At 41.4% G+C, this 22,996-nt stretch overlaps 1 protein-coding gene across 5 annotated transcripts in view; it reads left to right on the top strand.

The window, feature by feature from the left end:
- PRDM10 (PR/SET domain 10) overlaps positions 1–22,996 on the top strand; it is a 99,950-nt gene that overhangs the window by 58,346 nt on the left and 18,608 nt on the right. For 3 of the 5 annotated variants that reach the window (XM_040483535.1, XM_040483536.1, XM_040483539.1), the window contains 7 exons: positions 2,483–2,555; positions 4,641–4,758; positions 8,077–8,206; positions 9,191–9,433; positions 11,044–11,055; positions 15,551–15,898; positions 17,346–17,501. In XM_040483535.1, coding sequence (XP_040339469.1) covers positions 2,483–2,555; positions 4,641–4,758; positions 8,077–8,206; positions 9,191–9,433; positions 11,044–11,055; positions 15,551–15,898; positions 17,346–17,501 — 1,080 coding nt within the window. The remainder of the gene's footprint in view (positions 1–2,482; positions 2,556–4,640; positions 4,759–8,076; positions 8,207–9,190; positions 9,434–11,043; positions 11,056–15,550; positions 15,899–17,345; positions 17,502–22,996) is intronic. The other 2 variants (XM_040483538.1, XM_040483540.1) reach the window with 2 other exon arrangements.

Here is a 22,996-nt window from a genome sequence, read left to right as displayed (position 1 = left end):
TTTCTTATCAAGTGTTAATAAGTCATAAGTCATGGAGTGCCGGTGGGGCACACAACTGAATGAGGTGAAAACAGCGTAAAGAGCATGGCCAGGTTTGTATAAGAGAAACGAGCAGGTAGTGAAAGAAAGCTACATTACAGCAGTAATTGCAGAATGCCATGGATAGTGAGATGGTCTGAGATATTAAAATAGGAGAAATAAACATCTTGGAATTGATGGAATAGGGTAGAATTTATAACAGCAAAATGATAAACTCAAAATCCAACTACAGGTCCTGGTCAAGTAAATTACAGAACACAGATTCTGTAGAATATTATTCCACAATTAAAAATGGGGTCTCAAATATTTCCATATAGTTAAAATAGTATGTCATAACAATTATACATGATTAATTCATTTGGCAATTAATATATTGAACTTCTGAAACTCTGTTTCAGACACTAAGAAGAGACAGACTGGTGCCTGTGTTCTAGAGGGAAAGTGGGCAGAAAGTTGTAAATAAGCAAATACAGTTTAGCCTCAAACAAAACGGGGACTAGGGTTGCTGACGCCGCAGGCATTTGAAAATCTACACAGAACTTTTGTCTCTCCAAAAACTTAACTATTAATAGTCTACCATTGATTGGAAGCCTTACCAATAACATAAACACTTGATTAACATACATTTTGTATACTGTATGTATTATATGTTGTATTCTTACAATAAAGTAGACTACAGTAAAGAAAATGCTATTAAGACAATCATGGCAGTGGGGGGCAGGGGTGCCTGGGTGGCTCAGTCAGTTGAGTGGTCTGACTCTTGGTTTTGGCTTGGGTCATGATCTTGTGGGTTCATGGGATTGAGCCCCATGTCAGGCTCTGTGCTCATGGTGTGGAGCCTGCTTGGGATTCTCTGTCCTTCCCTCTCTCTCTTTCTCTTTCAAAATAAATAAGTATTAAAAAAAAAAAAGACAGTCATAGGGAAGAAAAAGTGCATTCGCACTACTCTACTATAAAAAAAATTGTGTATAAGTGGACCCATGCAGTTCAAATTCCTGTTGTTCAAGGGTCAACTGTAATATCAAATAGTGGTAGGAACTATGAAGGAAACAAATGGTGCAGAAAGAGCATATAGCAGGCAAGGGACCAATTTAGAAATGCTGGAGAGGGAAGGCCTCACTGAGGAGATGATAAGAGGTGAGGGACTATGGAATGGGAAGGAGCCAGTGCTGTACAAGGGCTAGGGGAGGTGAAGGGGAAGAACCCAACACTCCTGATGGTGGACCAGCAAGGGCAAAGGTTGGGGTGGGAAAGACCTTAGCCCGTTTGAGAAACTGCAAGCAGGCCTTCTTGCTGAAAGGCACTAAGGGAGAGTGAGAAGACCTGGAGTAGATCATGGAGCCCTTTAGAGACCGTCATCGAACATGGCATGTTTTTTATGAGTGAGAAGCTGTTTAAGCATGGGAATGATGAAATCTGATTATGTTTTTAGAAGCCTTCTCTGCTCCTGTGTCAAGAATGGATTGGAGGGAGCAAGAGTGGAAAAGAGGAGGCTCTTAGAACAACAGGCAAGAGCGCATCTTGGCATGCATCTTGGTGGGAGAAGCAGAGTTGGAGAACATTTGAGCTGTTCACAGCTCTTGCTGAAGGATGACAGAAGGACACTTAGAAATATGAGATACCTTTTAGGTTTCAAGTCTGAGCAGTTGGTTGGAAGGCAGGGTATTTATTGAGATGAAAAAGATGGCCAGGGGTAGGGGTGCAATAGGGAAGCATCTAGAATTCAATTCTGGACATGTTAAGTTTGAGCTGTTTGTAAAACATGCCAAATACCAGGTAGGCATGGAATGTATGTAGAGGGAACAGAGAGGGAGGGTCTGGGATAGGGATATTAATTTGGGAGCTGTTGACATAGAGTTGGTTGGAAATAGATGTGGTCACTTTAGGGAAAAATAAGAAGGCCCTGGACTTGGATTAAGCTCTGAGGAAGCTGAGAAAGGAAGAGCCCGACGAGGAGACTGAGCAGAAGCAGCCAGTGAGATTGGAGGGAGGAGGAGACTCAGGAGAGTGTGGTAGCGTTTGAAATCCTCATTGGTGATCCCAGCAAGAGCCATTGGGTGACATGTTGGGGTGGAAGCCACTATGATTCCAGCTGTGTGAAAACCCGTGTTTACATACAGATAAAACAACCAGAGGGCTATGCTTTATTTTGATGAAGAGACTATTAATATTATCTCTTGTGAAGTTTTTCTGGTCACAAAAACAATTTTTTAAAAAGGAAAAAGAAAACACACAGTTAGTGTGTCTTGGCATGTGAGCTTCCCGACTGACCATCTGGTGTGAAAGAGATTGGCTCCCAGTGCGATCTTTTTGTTGTTTGTTTGTTTTTTGTGGGTTGTGGGAAAGCCTGAATTGTTTTATGCAAGCAGGAGAAAGAATTTATGCATGCACAGAACATCTGGTGATGTCCTTTAGTTCTTGATGCCGTACTTGGTTCTTGCAGGTGTGGTATGCTGCATCCTATGCTGAGTTTGTGAACCAGAAAATTCATGACATTTCTGAGGAAGAAAGGAAAGGTGATTGGACTTTTTTCTATTTTCTATTTTCTACATGAATTGTAAATTGTATATATTACATCATTATGCAATCTCCAACTTTTCTACCTCTATATATCTAATGATATTCCAGTATTTTTTTGTTTTGTTTTGTTTTGTTTTTCCAGCTATATATCCCTGTCTAATTCTAGGATCAAACGACAGGGACATGTTTACATTTCTTTCGTGGGTGCTGGAAAACAGTATTTAATATAATGAAAACCTCCAAATACTAAATTAGAACCTAGACCAGAGGATGATCTCTATCTAGATTTAATCATCTCTGAGGACATTAGCAAGACAGGCATTGACTTTGTTTTTGATATAAATATTAGTGAAGTATAATTTACATACAGAGAAATGCACAAATCATAAGTATACAGCCTGATGAATTTTCACAAAGTGAGCATATCTATGTAACCTGCATTCAGATCAAGAAACACAACATGACCTGTACCTTGGAAGTCCCTTGTACCTTTTTCCAATTCTTCTTCACTCCCAAGTGCAGTGGATCTCCTGACTTCTGATACCACAGATATAATATGCTTGTTACCAAATTTCATATAAGTAGAATTATATGATGTATGTATGGGAATATTTTGCTCAACATTTATTTGTGCAATTTATCCATATTGTTGTATATTATTGTAATTCATTCATCCTCGTTGCTATTTGGTGTTCTCTTGTATGAATATACCATAATTCATTTATCTATTTAACTGTAGATGAAAATCTAGGTTGCACAGTGCACTTCTGACACTACCTGGGTTAGATTACGTTTTTGCAAGTTAAAGGCCACATCTTTTACAAGACTCTCTTCACTTCAGACACTATCTGCAAGCTTGGGGTTCCCATGCTACCTGTATTTCTGACCAACTAACTACAGTTTAGGGCGCTAGTATCTCCTTAGGCTGGATAATTTACCAGAGTGACTCACGGAACTCAGAGAAGTGCTATACTTAGGATTATAAAGGACACACATCAAGACCAGGCAAATGAAGACATACTGAAGACAGGGTTTGTGAGGGTCCCAAATGCAAAGCTTCCATGTCGCTAGGCCATGTGACTTCTTTGGCACATTGATATGTGATTTCCAACCAGGGAAACTCTCCTGAGCTTCAGTGTGCAGAGTTTTTATTGAGGCATCACAACATAGGAATGGTTGATAGAATCATTTGGGCACATGATTGAACTTACTCTCCAGCTCTTGCTCCCTGGCTGATACCACCTGTTTCAAAGCCCCAACCCTGTAATCACATGGCTCAGCTTTCTGGCACAGGCAGCCCCCATCCTAATTCATATTAGCAGAAACTCAGGTGTGGTCAAAGACCACAACGAATAACAACAAACACTCCTATTACGTGGGAAATTCCAAAGACTTACAGGTAATTTGCCAGGACCCAGGGATAAAAGCCAGCCAAATTCTTTATGATGCAACAGGGTTGTTTCCAGTTTTGGGCTAATTTGAAAAGTGCCACTGTGAACATTCTTCTACATGTCTTTAGCGAACATTTGTGTATATTTTTGTGGGGTGTGTATTCAGGGGTGGAATTGCTGGGATCGGGTGTGCCAGTAATCAACTTTAGTAGATAGTTAGTAGATACTGTAACATTTTATTATTGAGCATTGACTTTTAAGGTTTTTTTTTGTGACAAAATGTGCCTTCAGATTATAAAACCTGGATCTGAATCACTAAGGTATCTGAATCCAGATTTCCATTGTAGCACATTTCTGCCTTTCTGGTGTGGTGAGGTGGTGTGTGTGTGTGTGTGTGTGTGTGTGTGTGTGTGTGTGTGTGTGTGTCTGTTGGGGAGGTGTCAAAGGGTAGTATGACAGAGTTTGTTCTTTGATGTCATACATGAATGTAGAAGAAAATAAGATCCTAACAACTACTCTTTGTCAAACTGTAGCCTTTGATTTTATCACAAAACAGTGATGCAAACAGCAGACACTATGTTTATGAACACTGGGCTACCTGTGAGATGACATTGGTGGAGGTACTGGGCACTTGAGTTTATCGCTGTCTGTTGATCATTAGCCTCTATGATTTCTCTCCTGTGACTACAGTTCTTCGCGAGCAGGAGAAGAATTGGCCCTGCTACGAATGTAACCGCCGATTTATAAGCTCGGAGCAGTTGCAGCAGCATCTCAATTCCCATGATGAAAAACTGGATGTGTTTAGCAGGTATAATGAGGAAGAAAGTTTCACCAACTCAGTTTTTAAAGGTCCACATTCATTTCCAGTTTTAAAGGTCCACATTCATTGTCTGTAAATTAATGAGTGTTTCTGTGTATAGACAGGTAATCAGGTGGGCTGCTGAGGGAAATTATTTCCTGTTCTTCTTCTTCTTCTTCTTCTTCTTCTTCTTCTTCTTCTTCTTCTTCTCCCCCTCCTTCTTCTTCTTCTTTTAAATGTTTATTTATTTGAGAGAGAGAGAGAGAGAGATCAGGGGAGAGGCAGAGAGAGAGAAGAGAGAGAATCCCAAGCAGGCTCTGTGTTGTCAGTAGAGAGCCCAACGTGGGTCTCAAACTCATGAACCGTGAGATCATGACCTGAGCTGAAATCAAGTGTTGGATGCTTAACCGACTGACCATCCAGGTGCCCCCACTGAGGGAAGTTTCTTATCTGTCATTTCCTTTGCCCCACCCCCATCCTCATTTACTATTTACTTCTTTTCCAGCATGACCAGAGTACCCAGCAACAGGAGATCCTTCCTCCTCAGTTAAATCTCCCCTAACTTGAGATTCTTGGATAGGAATTCTTAAGATAGCACATTCTGCATCTTTGATTTGTAAACTTTTTTTCAGAAGTAGGATTTCTTCATCAAACTAAATCATAGGTTTCATTCCACTGTCTGAAAGAAATAAATCAGAGAGAATCATATAGGATGGGGTAGGCTGGAGCCAGATCAGGTAGGCTTTGTGGATAATGGTAAGAAATTTGGATTTCATTCTAAGCATGATAAGAAGTCTTAAATGGTTCTGATCAGGGAGTACCTGTGATGTGAATTTATGTGTTGAAATGTCATGCTGGATAAAAAAAAAAATGTCACTTTGCTTTCATTGGAGCAAGAGTGAGGACGGGAGGCCAGCTGGAAGCTATTTCAACAGTTTAGGTCAAGAACGAGAGTACGTTGGACTAGGGTGATGGGACAGATGTAGGGTTGCCAGCTTTTACAGGACTTGAAAAGAGAAGAGATGGTGTGACAAGGCATTTAGGAAAGTAAGAAAGTCAGTGTTCTAGGGAGGCACAGCCTGACTGCCCGCAAGGTAAGAGCTCCCTTGAGGTTCATGGTCATGACATTAAAATAAGACCACTAGCATGCTGGGTGTCATTTTCCAGCTCCATTTGCTGCAATAATGTCAGTGCAGAGCAGCTGGGGAATTGGATTGCACAGTAGTTTCTCCCAAGCGCGTGCAACACAGCAAAAGTGATGGATCAGGAATGGCAATCAAGAGCATACACGAGGGAGTGCTGACAGCGAATGACTTTGCTTAATGGGTGGAAAGAAGGGAGGGAAAACATCAAGAAGACTTAAGATTGCAAATAGGTGACAAGGACTAGATTGTAGGTGGTAGTGAGATAGAAGGATTGTTGAGTCCAGGTATTTGAGGATGTGCGCTAGAAAGCTAGAGATAGCATTAGAGTGGACGATGCACAGAATTGGTGTAAAGCGGGAGGCTCTGCACTTATTGAGGATAACAAGGTCTAGGATATGACCATGGGAGTAAATGTCTGAGGTGGGTGGAGGACACAGTGAGAGTTGAGTCATTTTCTGTCAGGTGTCCCTAGAACTCTGTTCATGGCTCTATTATAACACTTTCTGTGTTTTATTGTGATTTTTGGTTTATGTGCCTGCCGCCTCTACTAGACTTCTGAAGGTAAAAACTGTCATATAGAACTTGTCTTTATTGCCTAGCACAAGCGTGACACATGGTAGGTAAAGATATTTGTAGGCTAGCTGTTAAAAAGAAGTTTGAGACAATTAGGAAAATTTCAACTTTGACTAGATTTAATAATATTGAGCAACTATCAGATTTTTTTAAGGTGTAATAATGGTGTTGTGGATATATATGAATCTTTTTAAAGTATTTATTTATTTTTGAGAGAGAGAGAGACAGACAGAGCATGAATGGGGGAGGGGCAGAGAGAGAGGGAGACAGAGAATCCAAAGCAGACTCCAGGCTCTGACTCTCAGCACAGAGTCCAACGCGGGGCTGAACTGAACCATGAGATCATGACCTGAGCCGAAGTCGAATGCTTAACCAACTGAGCCACCCAGGCGCTCCATAATATGAGTCTTTATGTTGTGGAGACGCTTACTGAAATATTTACGGATGAAATAACATCTGGGACTTACTTCACAAATAATCTAATGGGGGCGCCTGACTGGCTCAGTCAGTAGAACATGCGACTCTTGATCTCAGGGTTATGAGTTCAAGCCCCATATTGGGTGTGGAGCCTACTTACCAAAAAAAGTAATAAGTAACTAAGAAAAAATCTAATGGGTGTTTGTGTGTGTGAGTGAAATAGTGGGAATATGATGGAATAAAATTAGCCATGAATTGCTAAGGATTGAAATTAGGTAATGGGCACATTGGTCTTACTCTCTACATTTGCCTAGGCTCAGAATTTTCAATAGTAAGGAGTCTTTTAAAAGTTCTGGAACAACGTATAATTTTTGTTAAATTGTGAAATAGATGAGTGGAAGAATAAAACATGATCTGATTAATTTTATACATATCTCTCGCACACATCTCCTTTTCTTTTAATTCCAATGTAGTTAACATACAGTGTTATATTGGTTTCAGGTGTACAACATAGTGATTCAATAATTCCATATATTACTCACTGTTCATCAAGTAAGTGTACTCTTAATCCCCTCACACACGCATCTTCTGAAAGAGATTTTAATGATACACTTTCTGAATTCGTTTTATTAAGGAATTTTTGTATGCTAGGAATCTATTAAAGGGGATGAAATTGATTTGGTGTTTACTAGGCATGTTATGGAACAATTGAATTAGAAGTTTGTTTTGAGCTTCCAGAAGCTTATGGTAAAACAAGAAAGTTCTTTTGAATCCAGCCACAGCTCTTGGAAGGAATAGGAAGTGAAGCAAGGAGACAAGAAGGAAAGAATGGAATCTCGTTTCTAGGAATGGCTATAAGGCTTAGCGTGTTCTGTCCTGTCTGCATTTCTCATGGCATTTCAGAGATAATGTTTGTGCTTCCAGAACTTTCAATAATGAAATGGTGTCAGTGCTTTGAGTTTTTATAGCTCCTTTTTTTCCTGAATAATGTAAGAGCTATCTAGATGGCAAGGATGAGACGTTTAGAAAGTGTATATTATCAAAACGACTGTTCCTGTTCGAAAAAGAATCAAGACAAGTAGTAAAATGAGAGAAAATCAAGATTCAGGGCTCATCAGGACCATCGAGGAAAATATTTGTTAGTGAGAACTGTGTAACCATGACTGTTTATAACCCAATCTTTTGTCCCCAGAACAAGAGGCAGAGGAAGGGGACGAGGCAAGAGGCGATTTGGCCCAGGTCGACGGCCAGGGCGCCCTCCAAAATTTATCCGCTTGGAAATAACCAGCGAAAATGGGGAAAAGTGTGATGACACGACACAGGTATTGGGCAAGGGAAGAGCTCCTTCCTTGTCAGATGCTTGCTTAGGGGACCTGGAGCAATTACCAGGTTTCAGTACAAACACCCCCCCACAGAGGCTGAGCATCCTGCCATGCCGGTGCTTTGCCGCCTGTTCCTTAAAGGGTGACCGGAGAAAGGCAAGAAGAACGTATTCTTTTTTTTTTTATTCATAATTTATTTATTTTTTAAGTTACATCCCAGTTAGTTAGCATGGAGTGCAACAATGATTTCAGGAGCAGATTCCTTAATGCCCCTTACCCATTTAGCCCATCCCCCCTCTTACAACCCCTCCAGCCACCCCCTGTTTGTTCTCCATATTTAAGAGTCTCTTATGCTTTGTCCCCTTCCCTTATATTCATCTGTTTTGTATCTTAAAGTCCTCATAGGAGTGAAGTCATATGACATTTATCTTTCTCTGACTGACTAATTTCACTCAGGCTAACACCCTCTAGTTCTATCCACGTAGTCGCAGATGCTAAGATTTCACTCTTTTTGATTGCCGAGTAATACTCCATTATATATATATATATATATATATATATATACACACACACACACACACACACACACACGCACACACACACGCACACACACACCCCACATAAGAAGTACGTATTCTTGAATGTTACAACAAAAACCCAACATTGCTGCCCTCAAGATTTGAGATTGATCAGAGATATTACTGGGGGACCCTGTTTAATCCGTTGAAACAGTTGAAATGATTATATTCCAGAAGAGTTCTCCCATTAGAGTCCCTTCCTCAAGAAGTGATCTGGGATATCTCCTAGTTTTCACAGCCTGGGGATGGTCTTCCCAGAAGGAGAATTTTTTTTTTTTTTTTTTCTGGGTATCATGACTCTAGCCTTTTAAAAAATCATGCAGGAACTCTGAATCTTAGCTGACAATCTCTGTAGCACGAGTCTCTACCTAGGTGGGGAAGTAATTCCTGGTTATTGCAATTTCAGGACTTGCTACATTTTTCCACCAAGGAGCAGTTTGATGAGGCTGAGCCAGCGACTCTGAACGGGCTGGATCAACCAGAGCAGACTGCTCTCCCCATCCCACAGCTGCCACAGGACACCCAGCCTTCTCTGGAGCATGAGCCAGAGACTCACAGCCTGCACCTGCAGCCCCAGCATGAGGAGAGCGCGCTGCCCGCCCAGAGCACTCTGACGGCCGATGACATGCGCAGAGCCAAGCGTATCCGAGTAAGTGGGGAGCGCGGCTCCTCCCTGATGAGGTGCTGCCCTTTCTCCAGTCAGCTGGCTTTCGAGGCGCCACGTTTCCTGACTTATTATTCACCGTCCACTTCGAAATCCTGCATCTAACCTACCACATGCTTGATTCCCTTATTTCAGAAGAACGTATTCACTACTTCTCAATGTCTTTGTGTCCTGTGACAGGCTGGAATGGCTGGTCCTAGATCCCATCAGTTTAGTAATGACACAGAAGCCTGGCTTTTGGCAGCTTCGGGACAAGAATAGTTCAAATAGGATCATGCTCTGGATCCCTAAACTCACAGATTGGAAATGGGGAAATAAGTCCACTTAATTATAATAATGATTTACAGCGAAGCTGTATCTGTGATTTACAGCGAGGCTGATCTGTGACGAATGAGAGCTCTCAGGTTAATTCTGGGTAAATGAACTTGGTTGTCTACAGTTTCCAAGGGGAGACTGGCAAATGTCATTACTCGTCAACGCAAAGGGACCCGTGGCCGAGTTGATATGGCAGGTACGCTTTACACACCCAGGACAGCTTGAAGTTTAAGCTCCAGGTTCAGAGTTGGTCAGTGCCTCACTTCTGTGGCCTGCGTCTTGACTTTAGACCATGTGGCCACGGGACCTCCTTGGCTTCCAGATCAGATGCGTGTTAGTCTTATTTCACAGATAGCCTCAGAGTCTGAGTTAGTTGCTGCAGGGGATGCATGTGGAGAGCAGGATAAGTGCATATGCTGACCAATTTACATCCAGAAGACAATTACTTATACCCCTGTCTGTGGCAGCAGGGTATATACTTTTATTGTACTTTATATGTGGATAGAAAGAGGGGTTTTTCTGTGTAACTTCTCAGGCTTCACAATTTCTAGATAGGTGATTGTTTTAGCTTATGTTTCTTTTGGACTTCTCATTTGCCTATGGGCTAGAAGGGACCTTGAAAAATAGTTCAGTCCATGCCTTCATGTAAAAGTACATTTAAACACTTTCAGCTGTGTAATAGTATTCAAACATCCTTTTTAAGGGTCCTGTGATGGAAACACATAATACTCTTGGCTCCATGTGTATTCTTTCAAAAGGACATGTAAACATACATAAACATAGACCAGAAAGGCAAAAAGCTGTGAATTAATACCTTCCCATCTGTCATTCTACATTATTTCTCAATCTTCGTTTTACTCTCCTGCTCAATTACTGTCTTTTCTGCTTTGGCCATTCTAAATTTTTACTGAGTTCAGAGAAATGCTTACCAGATTTAATTTTTTTTGAAGGAAAAAAACCAACCTCAAAGCCCACACGTGTAGTGAAGTTGTGGTTGTACAAGCGTAGTGTGGTTATAACCATACTTGCATTCTTCAGTGAGTTGGGTAACTGGTTTAGGTACAGGGTTCCTTGTGTCAAAGCCAAAGCCATGTGCATGTGGCTTCTGGAGGTCAGTCTTAGTTGAGCTTTTGTTTTTTTTCCTTTCACACATTCTAAAAAGTAGGGCTATGTATTTTTTCATCTTTTCTATCCAGGTTGGTAATGACCAACTGAAGGGAAGTCTTCCAATCCAATTGGTAATGTAACTATTTTTCTCTCCTCTAATGCTGCCTGCTCAGTTGGAGCTGCAGGTAGGTTTGTTTCCTGTGTCTCACGTAACAGAATGTTATTTAAGTGTTTGCCTGACCTGCTCTTCTTTGCAACCTGTACGTGCTAAATCCTGGTGGAAACTACAATTTGGTTGCTACAGTGAATGCTAATTAGTTAATGAGCAACAATTGATCTTCAGATAGGTCAGTGAATAAATTGTGGGCGGCAGATTCCTCCTACACAAAATAAAGGGTAGGACCAAATGATCTCCAAGGTCCCTTCCAGCTCTACAACAACTTGAACGACTTGTGGGATAGTCCTGATATCTGACTATAGGCTCGGCACTGTGCTGGGGGCACAATACAATTTTCACATGAGTCCTGCCCTCTAGGAGCTTATAGTCCAATTAGGGAGATAATGGTCATGTCAGGTGGCTTACAGTTGAGTGCTAAGTTTAAAAGTGTAACCTGTAATTGCTACCAAAACTGGGAAGCTAGGAAGGCCAAAGAAAGAGGAAGCAGTCAGGGAATATGGATGCAGCAGTTCATGGATGATGTGAGATTTAAACAATCTGGGAGAGAGACGGGAAGAAGGTACGCTGTTTCTGTGGATGGTGGCCATAGGATCAAAGGCCAACACACGGGCATGTGCTTGGAATGGTTATGGGACAGTGCACATAGTAGCTTGACCCTAGTGGGGTGCCAGGTGAAGGACAGTGGAGAGTGAGATTTGTTGGCTAGTCCACCAAAGGCTTTGAAAGCCGGGTAGAAAACAGACAGAGAAAAGTTAAAAGTAAATTAATTAATTAAAAAGCCAACAAACAGGGCCCCTGGGTGGCTTAGTTGGTTAAGCATCTGACTTTTGATTTCAGCTCAGGTGTTGATCTCAGGGTTGTCAGTCCAAACCCCAAGTTGGGCTCCATGCTGCATGTAGAGCCTACTTAAAAAAGTCAACAGGGGCGCCTGGGTGGCTCAGTTGGTTGAGCGTCTGACTTCGGCTCAGGTCATGATCTCGCAGTTTGTGACTTTGAGCCCCACATTGGGCTCTGTGCTGACAGCTCGGAGCTGGAGCCTGGTTCAGATTCCGTGTACCCCTTTCTCTCTGCCCTGCTCCCACTCCCACTCTGTCTCTCTGTCTCAAAAATAAAAATAAAACTTAAAAAAAAGTCAACAGGATTTATTTCTTTTTAGTGTCAAGATCAAAACAATATGCAAATTGATCAATTAAATTAAGTTTCCTTTAGCTATTAATATCAAACTTGAGAATCATTATAGGTATTTGTCTATAAAGAATGTTGTCTCAGAATTCATTAAAATTTTTTTTAATTAAAAATTAAAAAAAAATGTTTATTTACTTATTTTTGAGAGAGAGAGTGAGTGAGTGAGTGCAGGGGAGTGGCAGAAGGAGAGGGAGAGAGAATCCCAAGCAGGTTCTGCACTCTCAGTGTGACCCAGCACAGAGCTCGAACTCAAGAACCATGAGATCAGGACCTGAGCCAAAATCAAGAGTTGGATGCTTAAACGACTGGGACACTCAGGTGCCCTTTAATTTTTAAATGATCTTATTTTATTTTTTAATTTGAGAGACAGAGAGAGACAGAGAGAGAGAGAGCACTCGTGAACAGGGGAAAAGCAGAGGGAGAGCGAGGGAGAATCTTAAGCAGGCTCCATGCTCAGTGTAGAACTGGATGTGGGGCTCGATCCCACAACCCTGGGATCATGACCTGAACTGAAATCAAGAGTTGGACGCTCAACCAACTGAGCCACTCAGGTGCACCTAAGAACTCATTTAATTGTGGGTTGAATCCCTTATCACAGGTTTTAGCAACCATAACATTGTGGTACCCTTGAGGATCTTATATACCAAATAGTATGGCATGGTTGGCTGATGGCAACTCAGGGATCTGAAGATCCATAATGGATCCATCTGTGCTGCTTCTGCCACTTTTCATGGTTTCCTCTAGAAATATGTGCCAGCACGGCTCTGAACTACAGAGGATACCAGTGGCCTGGAAGTGGGTTGGGGTAGGGACAGTTTTCAGCACTTTCACTGCCCTGTGCTGTGTGGATTACATGAGGATCATTAGATCAGAGAAATACGGTCTTCAGGGCTTCATGGGGATTAGAAAGATGACAAGAACAAGGTTTGTGGACAGAACTAAGAATGAGGAGCCCGGTGGCTGGTCAGCGGTCAAGTGTCTGAGGACACTCTTGCTAATCAGGAATGGCAGAAGACTTATTAGCATAATAGTCCAAAACAAAATCGAGTTCTGGATTTGGCCCCCAAAAAGGAATGGAATCCCTAGTGGGACCAAGATCAGTGGTACATTGTGTCTGCCCTTGGAAACCTTATCGAACTTGGATAAAGGAACTGATTCTTACCTGCCAAAAGCACTCTAAATCTTGAATGTCTGAACCTCAGGATAGTATTTGTTTATTTGCAATATTTCCATTAAGTTTTAGAAGTAGCCAGAATAGTGTAAGCTTTTATGTAAAATAAGTATTTGTTCAGGCAGAGTAAAAAGATTAGGTAACTGCTGAACCATATAACAGTGCAAGAAAGCTCTGTGGCTGATGTGAAAAAGGGCTACTGTTTAAGATCTCTGCAGATACTATAAAAGAGACCTTGAAAAAATTCATCTTGATTTTCATATGGAATACATTTCATTAATTCTGAAACTTTTATTGAACACTTCCTATGAGCTAAGCTATATGTCAAGGGATTTGGATACAAAGGAGAATAAAATATGATGCAGTCTGGAAGCAACCTCAGTCAACTTGGGAAGACAACAGAATTTCTAAATACCTACTTGAGATAAATGAGTAGGTAAAATGTCTCTCCCAGCCCTGTGAGAAACCCCTGAAGAGGAAGTTTTCTGTCACATAGTAACTGTGTTCAGAATTTCCACTAACTAAAACATAATTATTTTGCTTTTCCCCGAATGATTATTTCACTTTAAATTCAGTTTAGACATTGCTTCTTGTAAGTAATTTGAAAGTAAGGGGTTAAGCATGGTTCCTTGTACTTTTTTCATCGCACAAATAATGCGTTAAGGTCTCCTTTAACCCTTCAATTACTATTCCCTCATAGTTTCATAAGCATACCCACTCACAGATATATTTTTTTGAAGGATTATTTTTCCTTCTCCTAGCTCTCTAGAGCATTCTCTCTGGCATTTTGAGGAACTAATGAATGAGTCTTCATTATAGTATAACTAAAATACTGATTCAGAATTCTCTGTGTGAAAGATGATTCTGTTGATCTGCTCTCAGTAGAGCATGAGCTGTTTTTCCAGCCGCCGTAGTGATGAATTTGCATTGAATATCCATCCATATTCTGCCACTAGGATTCCCTGTAACAATTGCATGAATTTACAAGATAGCTAATCAACATTAGAGTGCGGTCTGTGACTGAAAAAAAAAATTGGCTGGTTTAGACAGAGAACAAAGTGATAAGCTTAACTTTCTTAGCATGGCCTTCTAACCAGTGGAACTAACTAGCTACACTGAGAACTTGTCTTCTGCAATTTCTAAGTAGGAAGTGGTCAAATACACATATTCCATTTATGATGGGTGTTCATGTATCTTATGTCATGAATAAACATGTTCATATAAATCTGTATCCTTCATTTCTCTCTCAAGTTTCTTTTCTTAAATTGAAATATAATTCACATACCATAAAATTCACCCTTTTATAGTGGCTTGTAGAATATTCCCAAAGTTGTACAATCATCACCATGATAATTCCAGAATATTTCCCTCACCCTCAAAGAAACCCTGTATCCATTGCCTCCTTCCCCTGCCCCTGGCAAGTACTGCCCTTCAGTCCTTTTTATATCTTTTATTTCCTCCTAAACATTTTAATCAAGCTTCTAATTATTTTTCTCAAGAGCTTCAGCAAGTAACATTTGGCTGACTTGCTCCAACCTCATTAATGCGTGTGTGACTTATCCACATCATTTCTAATAAATCTTCTATTCTACTCCATTCGGGGATTTATTTTTTTATACAAATCCTTGATTGGGAATTCTTTTTTGGATCTTACTTAAATTCTTTCACCCCCTCCCCCCAACATCCATAAATATTGTGAGACATAAAAGAAATTTGTCTTTTCAGCATTTGGGGCTGGCTTCATTTTTAATGTCTTCACCAGAAAAATCTTCTTTCTTTAAAAAAAATTTTTTTTTTAATTTTTGAGAGAGAGAGAGAGAAAGAGAGACAGAGAAGCAGAGAAAGAGGGAGAGAGAGAATCCTCAGCAGGCTCCATGCTGTTACCATAGAGCCTGATGAACCCTGAACCCTGAGATCTCGATCCCATGAACCCTGAGATCATGACCTGAGCTGAAATCAAGAGTCTGACGCTTAACTGACTGAGCCACCCAGGCGCCCCTGAAAGACTTCTTTCAACTGTGTGTCCCAGAGTTGAATTTCTATGGAAAGTCTGACTGCAGAGATCATCCTACTTGTCTATAAAGGTGTGAGCTGCTTCTGCACTTGATTTCCTCACTAAATAATCGTATTTGTGTGTGTCTTTCAGAATGCAGCTCTTCAGCATCTGTTTATCCGGAAGTCCTTCCGGCCTTTTAAGTGTTTGCAATGTGGGAAGGCCTTCCGTGAAAAGGACAAACTGGACCAACATTTGCGCTTCCACGGGCGGGAGGGGAACTGCCCGCTGACCTGTGATCTCTGTAACAAAGGCTTCATCAGCAGTGCGTCCTTGGAGAGCCACATGAAGCTCCATTCAGATCAGAAGACTTATTCTTGCATTTTTTGCCCAGAATCCTTTGACCGCCTTGATTTGTTGAAGGATCATGTGGCCATTCATATCAATGATGGCTGCTTCACCTGCCCAACCTGTAAGAAACGATTCCCAGATTTTATCCAGGTGAGTGTCTACTCCTGAGATTCCTGTACACTTTCTTCTTTGGTAAGAGACACTTCGATGTTTGGGAAATTGAGACTGCCTGTCGCCTGCATTTTCATCCCTTCTTTGAACTTTACGGTTGAGAACGGTATTTCTTCAATCAAGCTGCTTTTGATAAACAAAAGATTATTATGACCCTCAATTGTCCAAATCAGACATTGGCATTTAAACATTTAAGTTTTATTACAAGTAACAAATACCCAGATCTGATTATAATTTTTACAAAGTCTTTCTTAATCTTTGCCAGTACCCTCTACTCATAAAATATAGAGAGCCTGTGGAAGACATACTCCCATTTCCTGGCCTGGAAACATTTTCTCTCTACTACTGTGGTATCCTGTCTTGCTTTACTAAGGTCATGCATTTTGGAAGGAAACAAAGAGAAAGTTGGTATATAATATACTTTTGTGTCAAGCACTGACCTCCTTCCTTGGACTATAGTCTGGAGCAAAATAGGTGAGGATAAATTCCAGAATATTCATGATTTCATTTGGACTTCAAGTGATGATATGCTAGTTCTATGCTAGTCAATGAGTAATTAAATATAAATATCTAATGAAAAATATTCTCTTTTAAAAAAAATTACCCAAATAAAAGATCATAGTTTTATTAGTGTTGGGACTCTTGGTAATTTTATCACTTCACACAAGCAATTAGCAAGTGGCTTAAGGCAAAATCTAATGGCAAAAGAGACTCAAAAACAATGAAGCAAAATGTCTTACAGAAATACCTTGATATGACTACTTAGCTCTCATTCACAACTCTCCTTCACTGGATATTTATGGCTAAGAGAGTTCAGAGGTCATATTCCTTTATTTAAGTTATCTAAAAGTGTAGGGAATAAGTCTCAAGGAGAAATGATGCTGGTGATTGTATTTTTCTCATAAATGCATAATATATTTTATGTCATCCAATTCATGTCTTTATTCTTCAGAACATGATTTAATAGAAAGATGTAAAAGGACCAATTACTAAAAGGGGCTAAATTGCTTCTGTACATGTTGGAGGCAGGAAAAAGTGAGAAAGAATTATTTCTTTATCTTTCTGCAGATAATTTTTAGCAAGATTCATTTAAATCCAAAGGAACTCTGCTTTTAATCTTAAAGAGAGAGAAGGAAAAATGGGTCTTATGTGATCGGGGCTTTGACTAAGCAAGTACTCTTTCTTCCTCTTCTTCAAATTCAGGTTAAGATTTGTAAGGCTTTCTGGCTACTTGTTCTGTTTCTTTGTGACAGGGATACTATGTGTGATTGAGGCCAATTATCAATCACATCTGATTGGATTACACCGCCAGGTTGATGAAAATCCATGGTAATGCGTTTGGCTCCCTCTAGTGTTGATAAGCCACCTTTTGCCATTTCATTTGGTGCTTGAGTCCTCTGACTTTTTCGTGTCTTCTAACTGCCAGGTGAAAAAACACGTGCGAAGCTTCCACTCGGAAAAGATCTACCAGTGTACAGAGTGCGACAAGGCCTTCTGTCGTCCTGACAAACTGCGTCTCCACATGCTCCGACATTCGGACCGCAAAGATTTCCTGTGTTCCACATGTGGAAAGCAATTCAAGGTATGTAAGCAGGGAACAGCCTAAGGTAGTTCTCATGCTGCTGAAATTATGTCAAGCTAAGGCCTGTTCATTTCATCAGTTAATCACCTACTCACAAAGAACTGAACTTGAAATGCATTTTATGTCTCATGTTTGACTTAGTTATTATAAAATTAAGGAAAAAAAACTCACCTTAATTTCTCCAAATAATTAATTCAAATTGCTGAATAGAGTAATACCACATCTCCTTAAAAGATCTAAATGCATAATGAACAGAACTAAGTTGCTATTGAGGAATTCCTAAGAGAACAATACATTTACTTACCAAATCAAGAGATTTTTATTGAGCACTTATGAAGTATTAGGGCCTGGTAATTGAGCCCTGAAAGTCGTAGGACTCTCATCTAAGGGAGGTGGGAAATCTGTAGAACACTGAATGGCTTAGACAACTTTAGGAGAATAGTAATGACTCCAAGGATTAAAATAAGACATAATCGGGGTGCCTGGGTGGCTTAGTTGGTTGAGTGTCCGACTCTTGATTTTGGCTCAGGTCATGATCCCAGGGTTGTGGGATCGAGCCCTGCATTGGGCTTTGCACTAAGCAAGCTTGCGTGGGATTCTCTTTCTCCCTCTCCCTTTCCCTCTGCCCCTCCCCCATTTGCTCACTTGCTCTCAAATAAATAAACATTAAAATTTTTTTAAAAAATAAAATGAGACATAATAAGTATCAGTTACCTGCCTGGAATTTAGAAGAAGCAAAGGAAAAACCTACAGGAGAATCAGATAAGAATTAAACAAGTAAATGTGGAAATAATAAAGTGTTCTTCGTTGGGAAATCAGATGGTTTGCATTCAATAGAGAAACTCCAGTAATGTGGTTGTATGTCATGCTGTCATAGAAATGAAAAGATTCAGAAGTGGATGCAGGAAGGAAAAACTAATTTGAAAAGTTGTATTACATAGAATGTGTAGACATTAAAGAGAAATAGGGAGTAATTTTCAGAGTTTAAGTTGATATATTGTGGAATATAATCCTGATAGCTTTCAGTATACAGTAGCATGGTTTAGAACTAATGTGAAAGGTGTAAATGGGCCTAGTATTTGTTGTTGTTGTTTCTGAATCAAAAAACAACACCAACAGTATATGTAAAAGGAAGGATCCCTGTCTTATGATGTTAACCGGTTGGCCATCCATCCATCCTATCCATTCCATATTTTTTCATAATCTCTTTTGTGCCAGATGTTATTTTCACATCATGCAGGTAAAACACCTTGCTGCTTTCATGTTCTCCTTTACCTTCACCCAGTGTGTTACACAGGGTTCAATCAGAGAAGCAAACCCACTAGAGTTGTGCGGTAAAGGATTTTCTTATGGGAATAAGAACTTCATTATAGAAGAAGAGAAGTAAGAGTCTGGCAGGAAAAGTTGGAGGATCAGAGAAGAGTCACTAAGACACCCTTCTGAAGCCCTGGTCTGGGTAGATAATGGGAATTTACCTGGGAGTCTGGGAACCCAGGCACCTGCACCAGGCTCAGGAAAGAGAGCTGGTGCTGTCTGTGGGAGGCTGGTGCTGCCTGTGTTAGTGAACGCGGACTGGCCAGCAGCACCTGCTCCCAGGAAGAGGGCTGGTGGCCTAGTGGGAGACAACAAGGGTGAGTGAAGCTGTCCTGCATCTGACCCACAGCCTCATGGCTGCTGCTTCATTTCCACCTTGCAGTCTGGCGCGAGCCTCTTTCTTAGCTAAGACTAACTGGGAACCACACGGGGAAGGGGATCCGTGTAAATGTAGTTAGTTCCCTTCAGTCAGATTGACACATTATAAAAGCACAATGTACCTACAACCCATTTTTCAGACTATAGCGAGTTATTTTTCTAGAGCACAAATCTGATGCCATGTCCCTTCAGAAAAACCCTTTAATTTTAATTAATGTTCTTAAAGTTTATTTATTTATTTTGGGAGAGAGAAATTGAGAGTATGCCCGAGTGGGCAAGGAGCAGAGAGAGAGTGAGAGAGAGAGAGAGAGAGAATCCCAAGCAGGCTCCATGCTGTCAGCACAGAGCCTGACACGGGGCTTGATTCACAAACCATGAGATCATGACCTGAGCCAAAATCAAGAGTTTGACACTTAACCAACTGAGCCACCTGGGTGCCCCAAAACCCTTTAATTTTAATAGCCACCTAGATAGATTCCTAAGTGCTTATCACTTAAAAGTCACCACAAGGCACCTGGATGGTTCAGTCAGTGGGGTATGCAACTCTTGATCTCAGGGTTATGTGTTCAAGCCCCATGTTGGGTATAAAGTTTACTTAATTTAAAAAAGTCACCACAAGTTTTGGCTCCCATAATAGAATATACAGAGTTGTCAAATCACTAAATTGTACACTTGAAACTAATGTAACCTTGTGTGTCATCTAAACTCTAGTGTTTTTTTTGGGCGTCTGGGTGGCTTAGTTGGTTGAATGTCTGGCTTCAGCTCAGGTGATGGTCTCCCAGTTTGTGAGTTCCAGCCCTGCTTTGGGTTCTCTGCTGTCAGCACGGAGCCTGCTTCAGATCCTCTGTCTCCCACTCTCTCTGCCCCTCCCCCGCCAATGAATTACAATAAAAAAATAATAAACTCTAGTGGTTTTTTTTTACATGTTTATTTATTTTGAGGGAGAGAGAGAGAGAGAGAGAGAGAGAGAGTGTGTGTGTGTGTGCTCGTGTGCAAGCAGCAGGGTGGGGGGCAGACAGAGAGGAGGAGAGAGAATCCCAAGCAGAGCCTGTTGCAGGGATCGATTCCATGAACTGTGAGATCATGACCTGAGCCGAAATCAAAAAGTTGTCCACTTAACTGACTGAGCCACCCAAGCACCCCTACCCTCTGGTTGAAAACAGAATCTGGCTCCCAGTTACCTCTGCATTTCCCCCTTCCACTTTGTACTCTGTTCTACTGAACTGTGTGCTTTGCTTAAGTGTGGCATGCTGCCTCTCCTGGGGGCTTTGCATCTACTCTCCTTTACACCCCACCCCTGCTTGAAATATACTTTCCAACTCTCTCATCATTCCACCCAGCTGATGGCACTTCGTAGAGGCGTTTCTTGCTGCCCTCCCCTCCACTGGCTGAAGTGCTTCTGCTTCTCCTGTGTGTTCCCCTAGGACCCTTTACTTATAACCTTGTCATAGCACTTATACTGAGTTGTAATTGTCCTACTACATGCTCCATGAGGGCAGCACGTGTAAAGACAAGGCAGGACCTTCTGGCTTTTAGGAGCTCTCAGGGTTTTTTTTTCTTTCTTTTTTTTTTTTTTTTAATTTTTTAATGTTTATTTATTATTGAGAGAGAGAGATACAGAGCATGAGCAGGGGAGGGGCAGAGAGAGGGGGAGACACAGAATCTGAAGCAGGCTCCAGGCTCTGAGCTGTCAGCACAGAGCCCAATGTGGGGCTTGAACTCACAAGCTGCGAGATCATGACCTGAGCTGAAGTCGGTCGCTTAACCAACTGAGCCACCCAGGCGCCCCGGTTTTTTTCTTTTCTTATAAAATTTTTTTTAATGGTTATTTGATTTTGAGAAGGTGCAGGTGGGGGAGGGGCAGAGAGAGGGGGACAGAGGATCCAAAGCGGGCTCTGTGCTGACAGCAGAGGGCTTGATGCAGGGGCTTGAACCCATGAACCATGAGATCCTGTCCTGAGCTTAAAGTCGGACACTTAACTGACTGAGTCACCCAGACGCCTCAGGAACTCTCAGTTTAGAGAGAAGATTAGAGGGACACCTGGATGGCTTAGTCTGAGGAGCGTGTGACTCTTGATCTCAGAGTCTTGATTCGAGCCCCGTGTCAGATATAAAGATTACTTAAATAAATAGCACTTAAAAACATTATTACTGCTACTCTAATAAAGAAAAGAATAAAATGCCATGAGGATGAACTCTGACTCCAGGTGTAGGAGAGACTCCATAAATAAGGTGACCCTTGAATTCATGAAAGGGTGGGGAAGAGTTAGCCTGCTAGAGAAAGGGACAGGAGGAGGAGGGAGGGAGAGAGGGATAAAGACGCCCCAGAGGCATTTTAAAGCTGGGCTGAACTAAGGCACAGGCAGTGGGCACGGAGAAGAGGGCCCCTATTCAAAACAAACGTCTGAGGGAGAATTGGTAAGACTTTGTGTCTGGATGAAAGGCTGATGGTTAGACAACGAGGGCTTGGGATTTGTAGCTTGGGAGGCTAGGTGTTTGGGAAAGTTGGTGATCTGGCAGCAAGATTTAGGCAGGAGGAGAGAGTAGGGGCGTAATGGATTGGTGTTAGGGCTGTTAGGACGGAAAAGCCTTGCTGAGATTTGTCCTTCAGCAAACATGTCTGTCTCTGCATGCAGAGCACAGAGAAGTACTAGTAGTAGGCTTTTGGATTTAGGCAGTGATTCAGTAAAAATAAATTGGCTTGTTTAAAGGGAATAGGTGGGGGAAATTGGTGAATATAGAAACATAATAGAAGTCTGAGGCGGTGACTTTGATCACTGTATCTAAAGAGACTAAAGATAAATACTGTTATTTAGGGCAGGGTTTGTAATCCAGACTTTACTGCAAATAAGGAGACTCTCAAATTCTCTCCTGGGCTTTCCAGGAATTAGGTGGGTGACAGTAGGAGGAAAGAGCAGCTGGTTGTCGTGTAGGAGGGAGAGGTAGGTGAGGGGTGCCGAGCTTTGGAAATCTGAATTCGGCGTGGTTCCTGATACGTGGTGGGCACTCAAGAAATACTTGTTAAATGCACTGAAAAATGCAGTGGTTAAATAAAAGTCCCTATACGGAAACGTGGGGAGGACTGTTATGGTGAGCAGGATCAAAATCTTTATAAGACCAGGGCGCCTGGGTGGCTCAGTCGCTTGGATGTCCAGCCTTGACTCAGGGCATGATCTTGTGGTTCGTGGGTTTGAGCTCCATGTCGGGCTCTGTGCTGACAGCTCGGAGCCTGGAGGGAGACACAGATTCTGTGTCTCCCTCTCTGCCCTGCCCCTGCTTGCACTCTATCTCTGTCTGTCTCTCAAAAATAAATAAACATTAAAAAAAAAAAAAACAACAAAAAGAAACTTTGTAAGACTAGTAACAGTTTAATCATATGTGTGAGAGAAGAGAGCCACGCTGGATAAGGGAGGTGGCATTTGTTTGAATTCGTTTTTACTCGGGATGGGCTCTGCCTGATTTTCTCTCTACGGACTCATATCAATATGTATCACTAGATGAGGTCATCAAACTAAGATCTGTGACCTAGACCGTTATGCTCCATCCACAGTGGGTCATGGAATCGTTTACTTGAACCTCTAAATCCACAAAATGAGAAATTCTTAAATTTATGTGGGATTTAGAAGAATATCATAACATTTGCTAAAATGTGTGGGAATTGAGCATTCATGTGGCTTTGTAGATCTAGTATTACTTATCATCCATTATCAATTTACCTTGTGGTTCATAATACCAAACCTACTCCATTATCCTTTGATCTCTTCCATATACACGCGAAGTCCTTCTTCTCAGAGACCAAGGCT

Source organism: Herpailurus yagouaroundi, unplaced genomic scaffold, assembly GCF_014898765.1.
Source record: "Herpailurus yagouaroundi ecotype Mexico unplaced genomic scaffold, PumYag 161, whole genome shotgun sequence".
Classification (NCBI taxonomy): domain Eukaryota; kingdom Metazoa; phylum Chordata; class Mammalia; order Carnivora; family Felidae; genus Herpailurus; species Herpailurus yagouaroundi.
The sequence above is the reverse complement of the archived record's forward strand: the minus strand, read 5'-3'. Positions and strand labels throughout refer to the sequence as shown.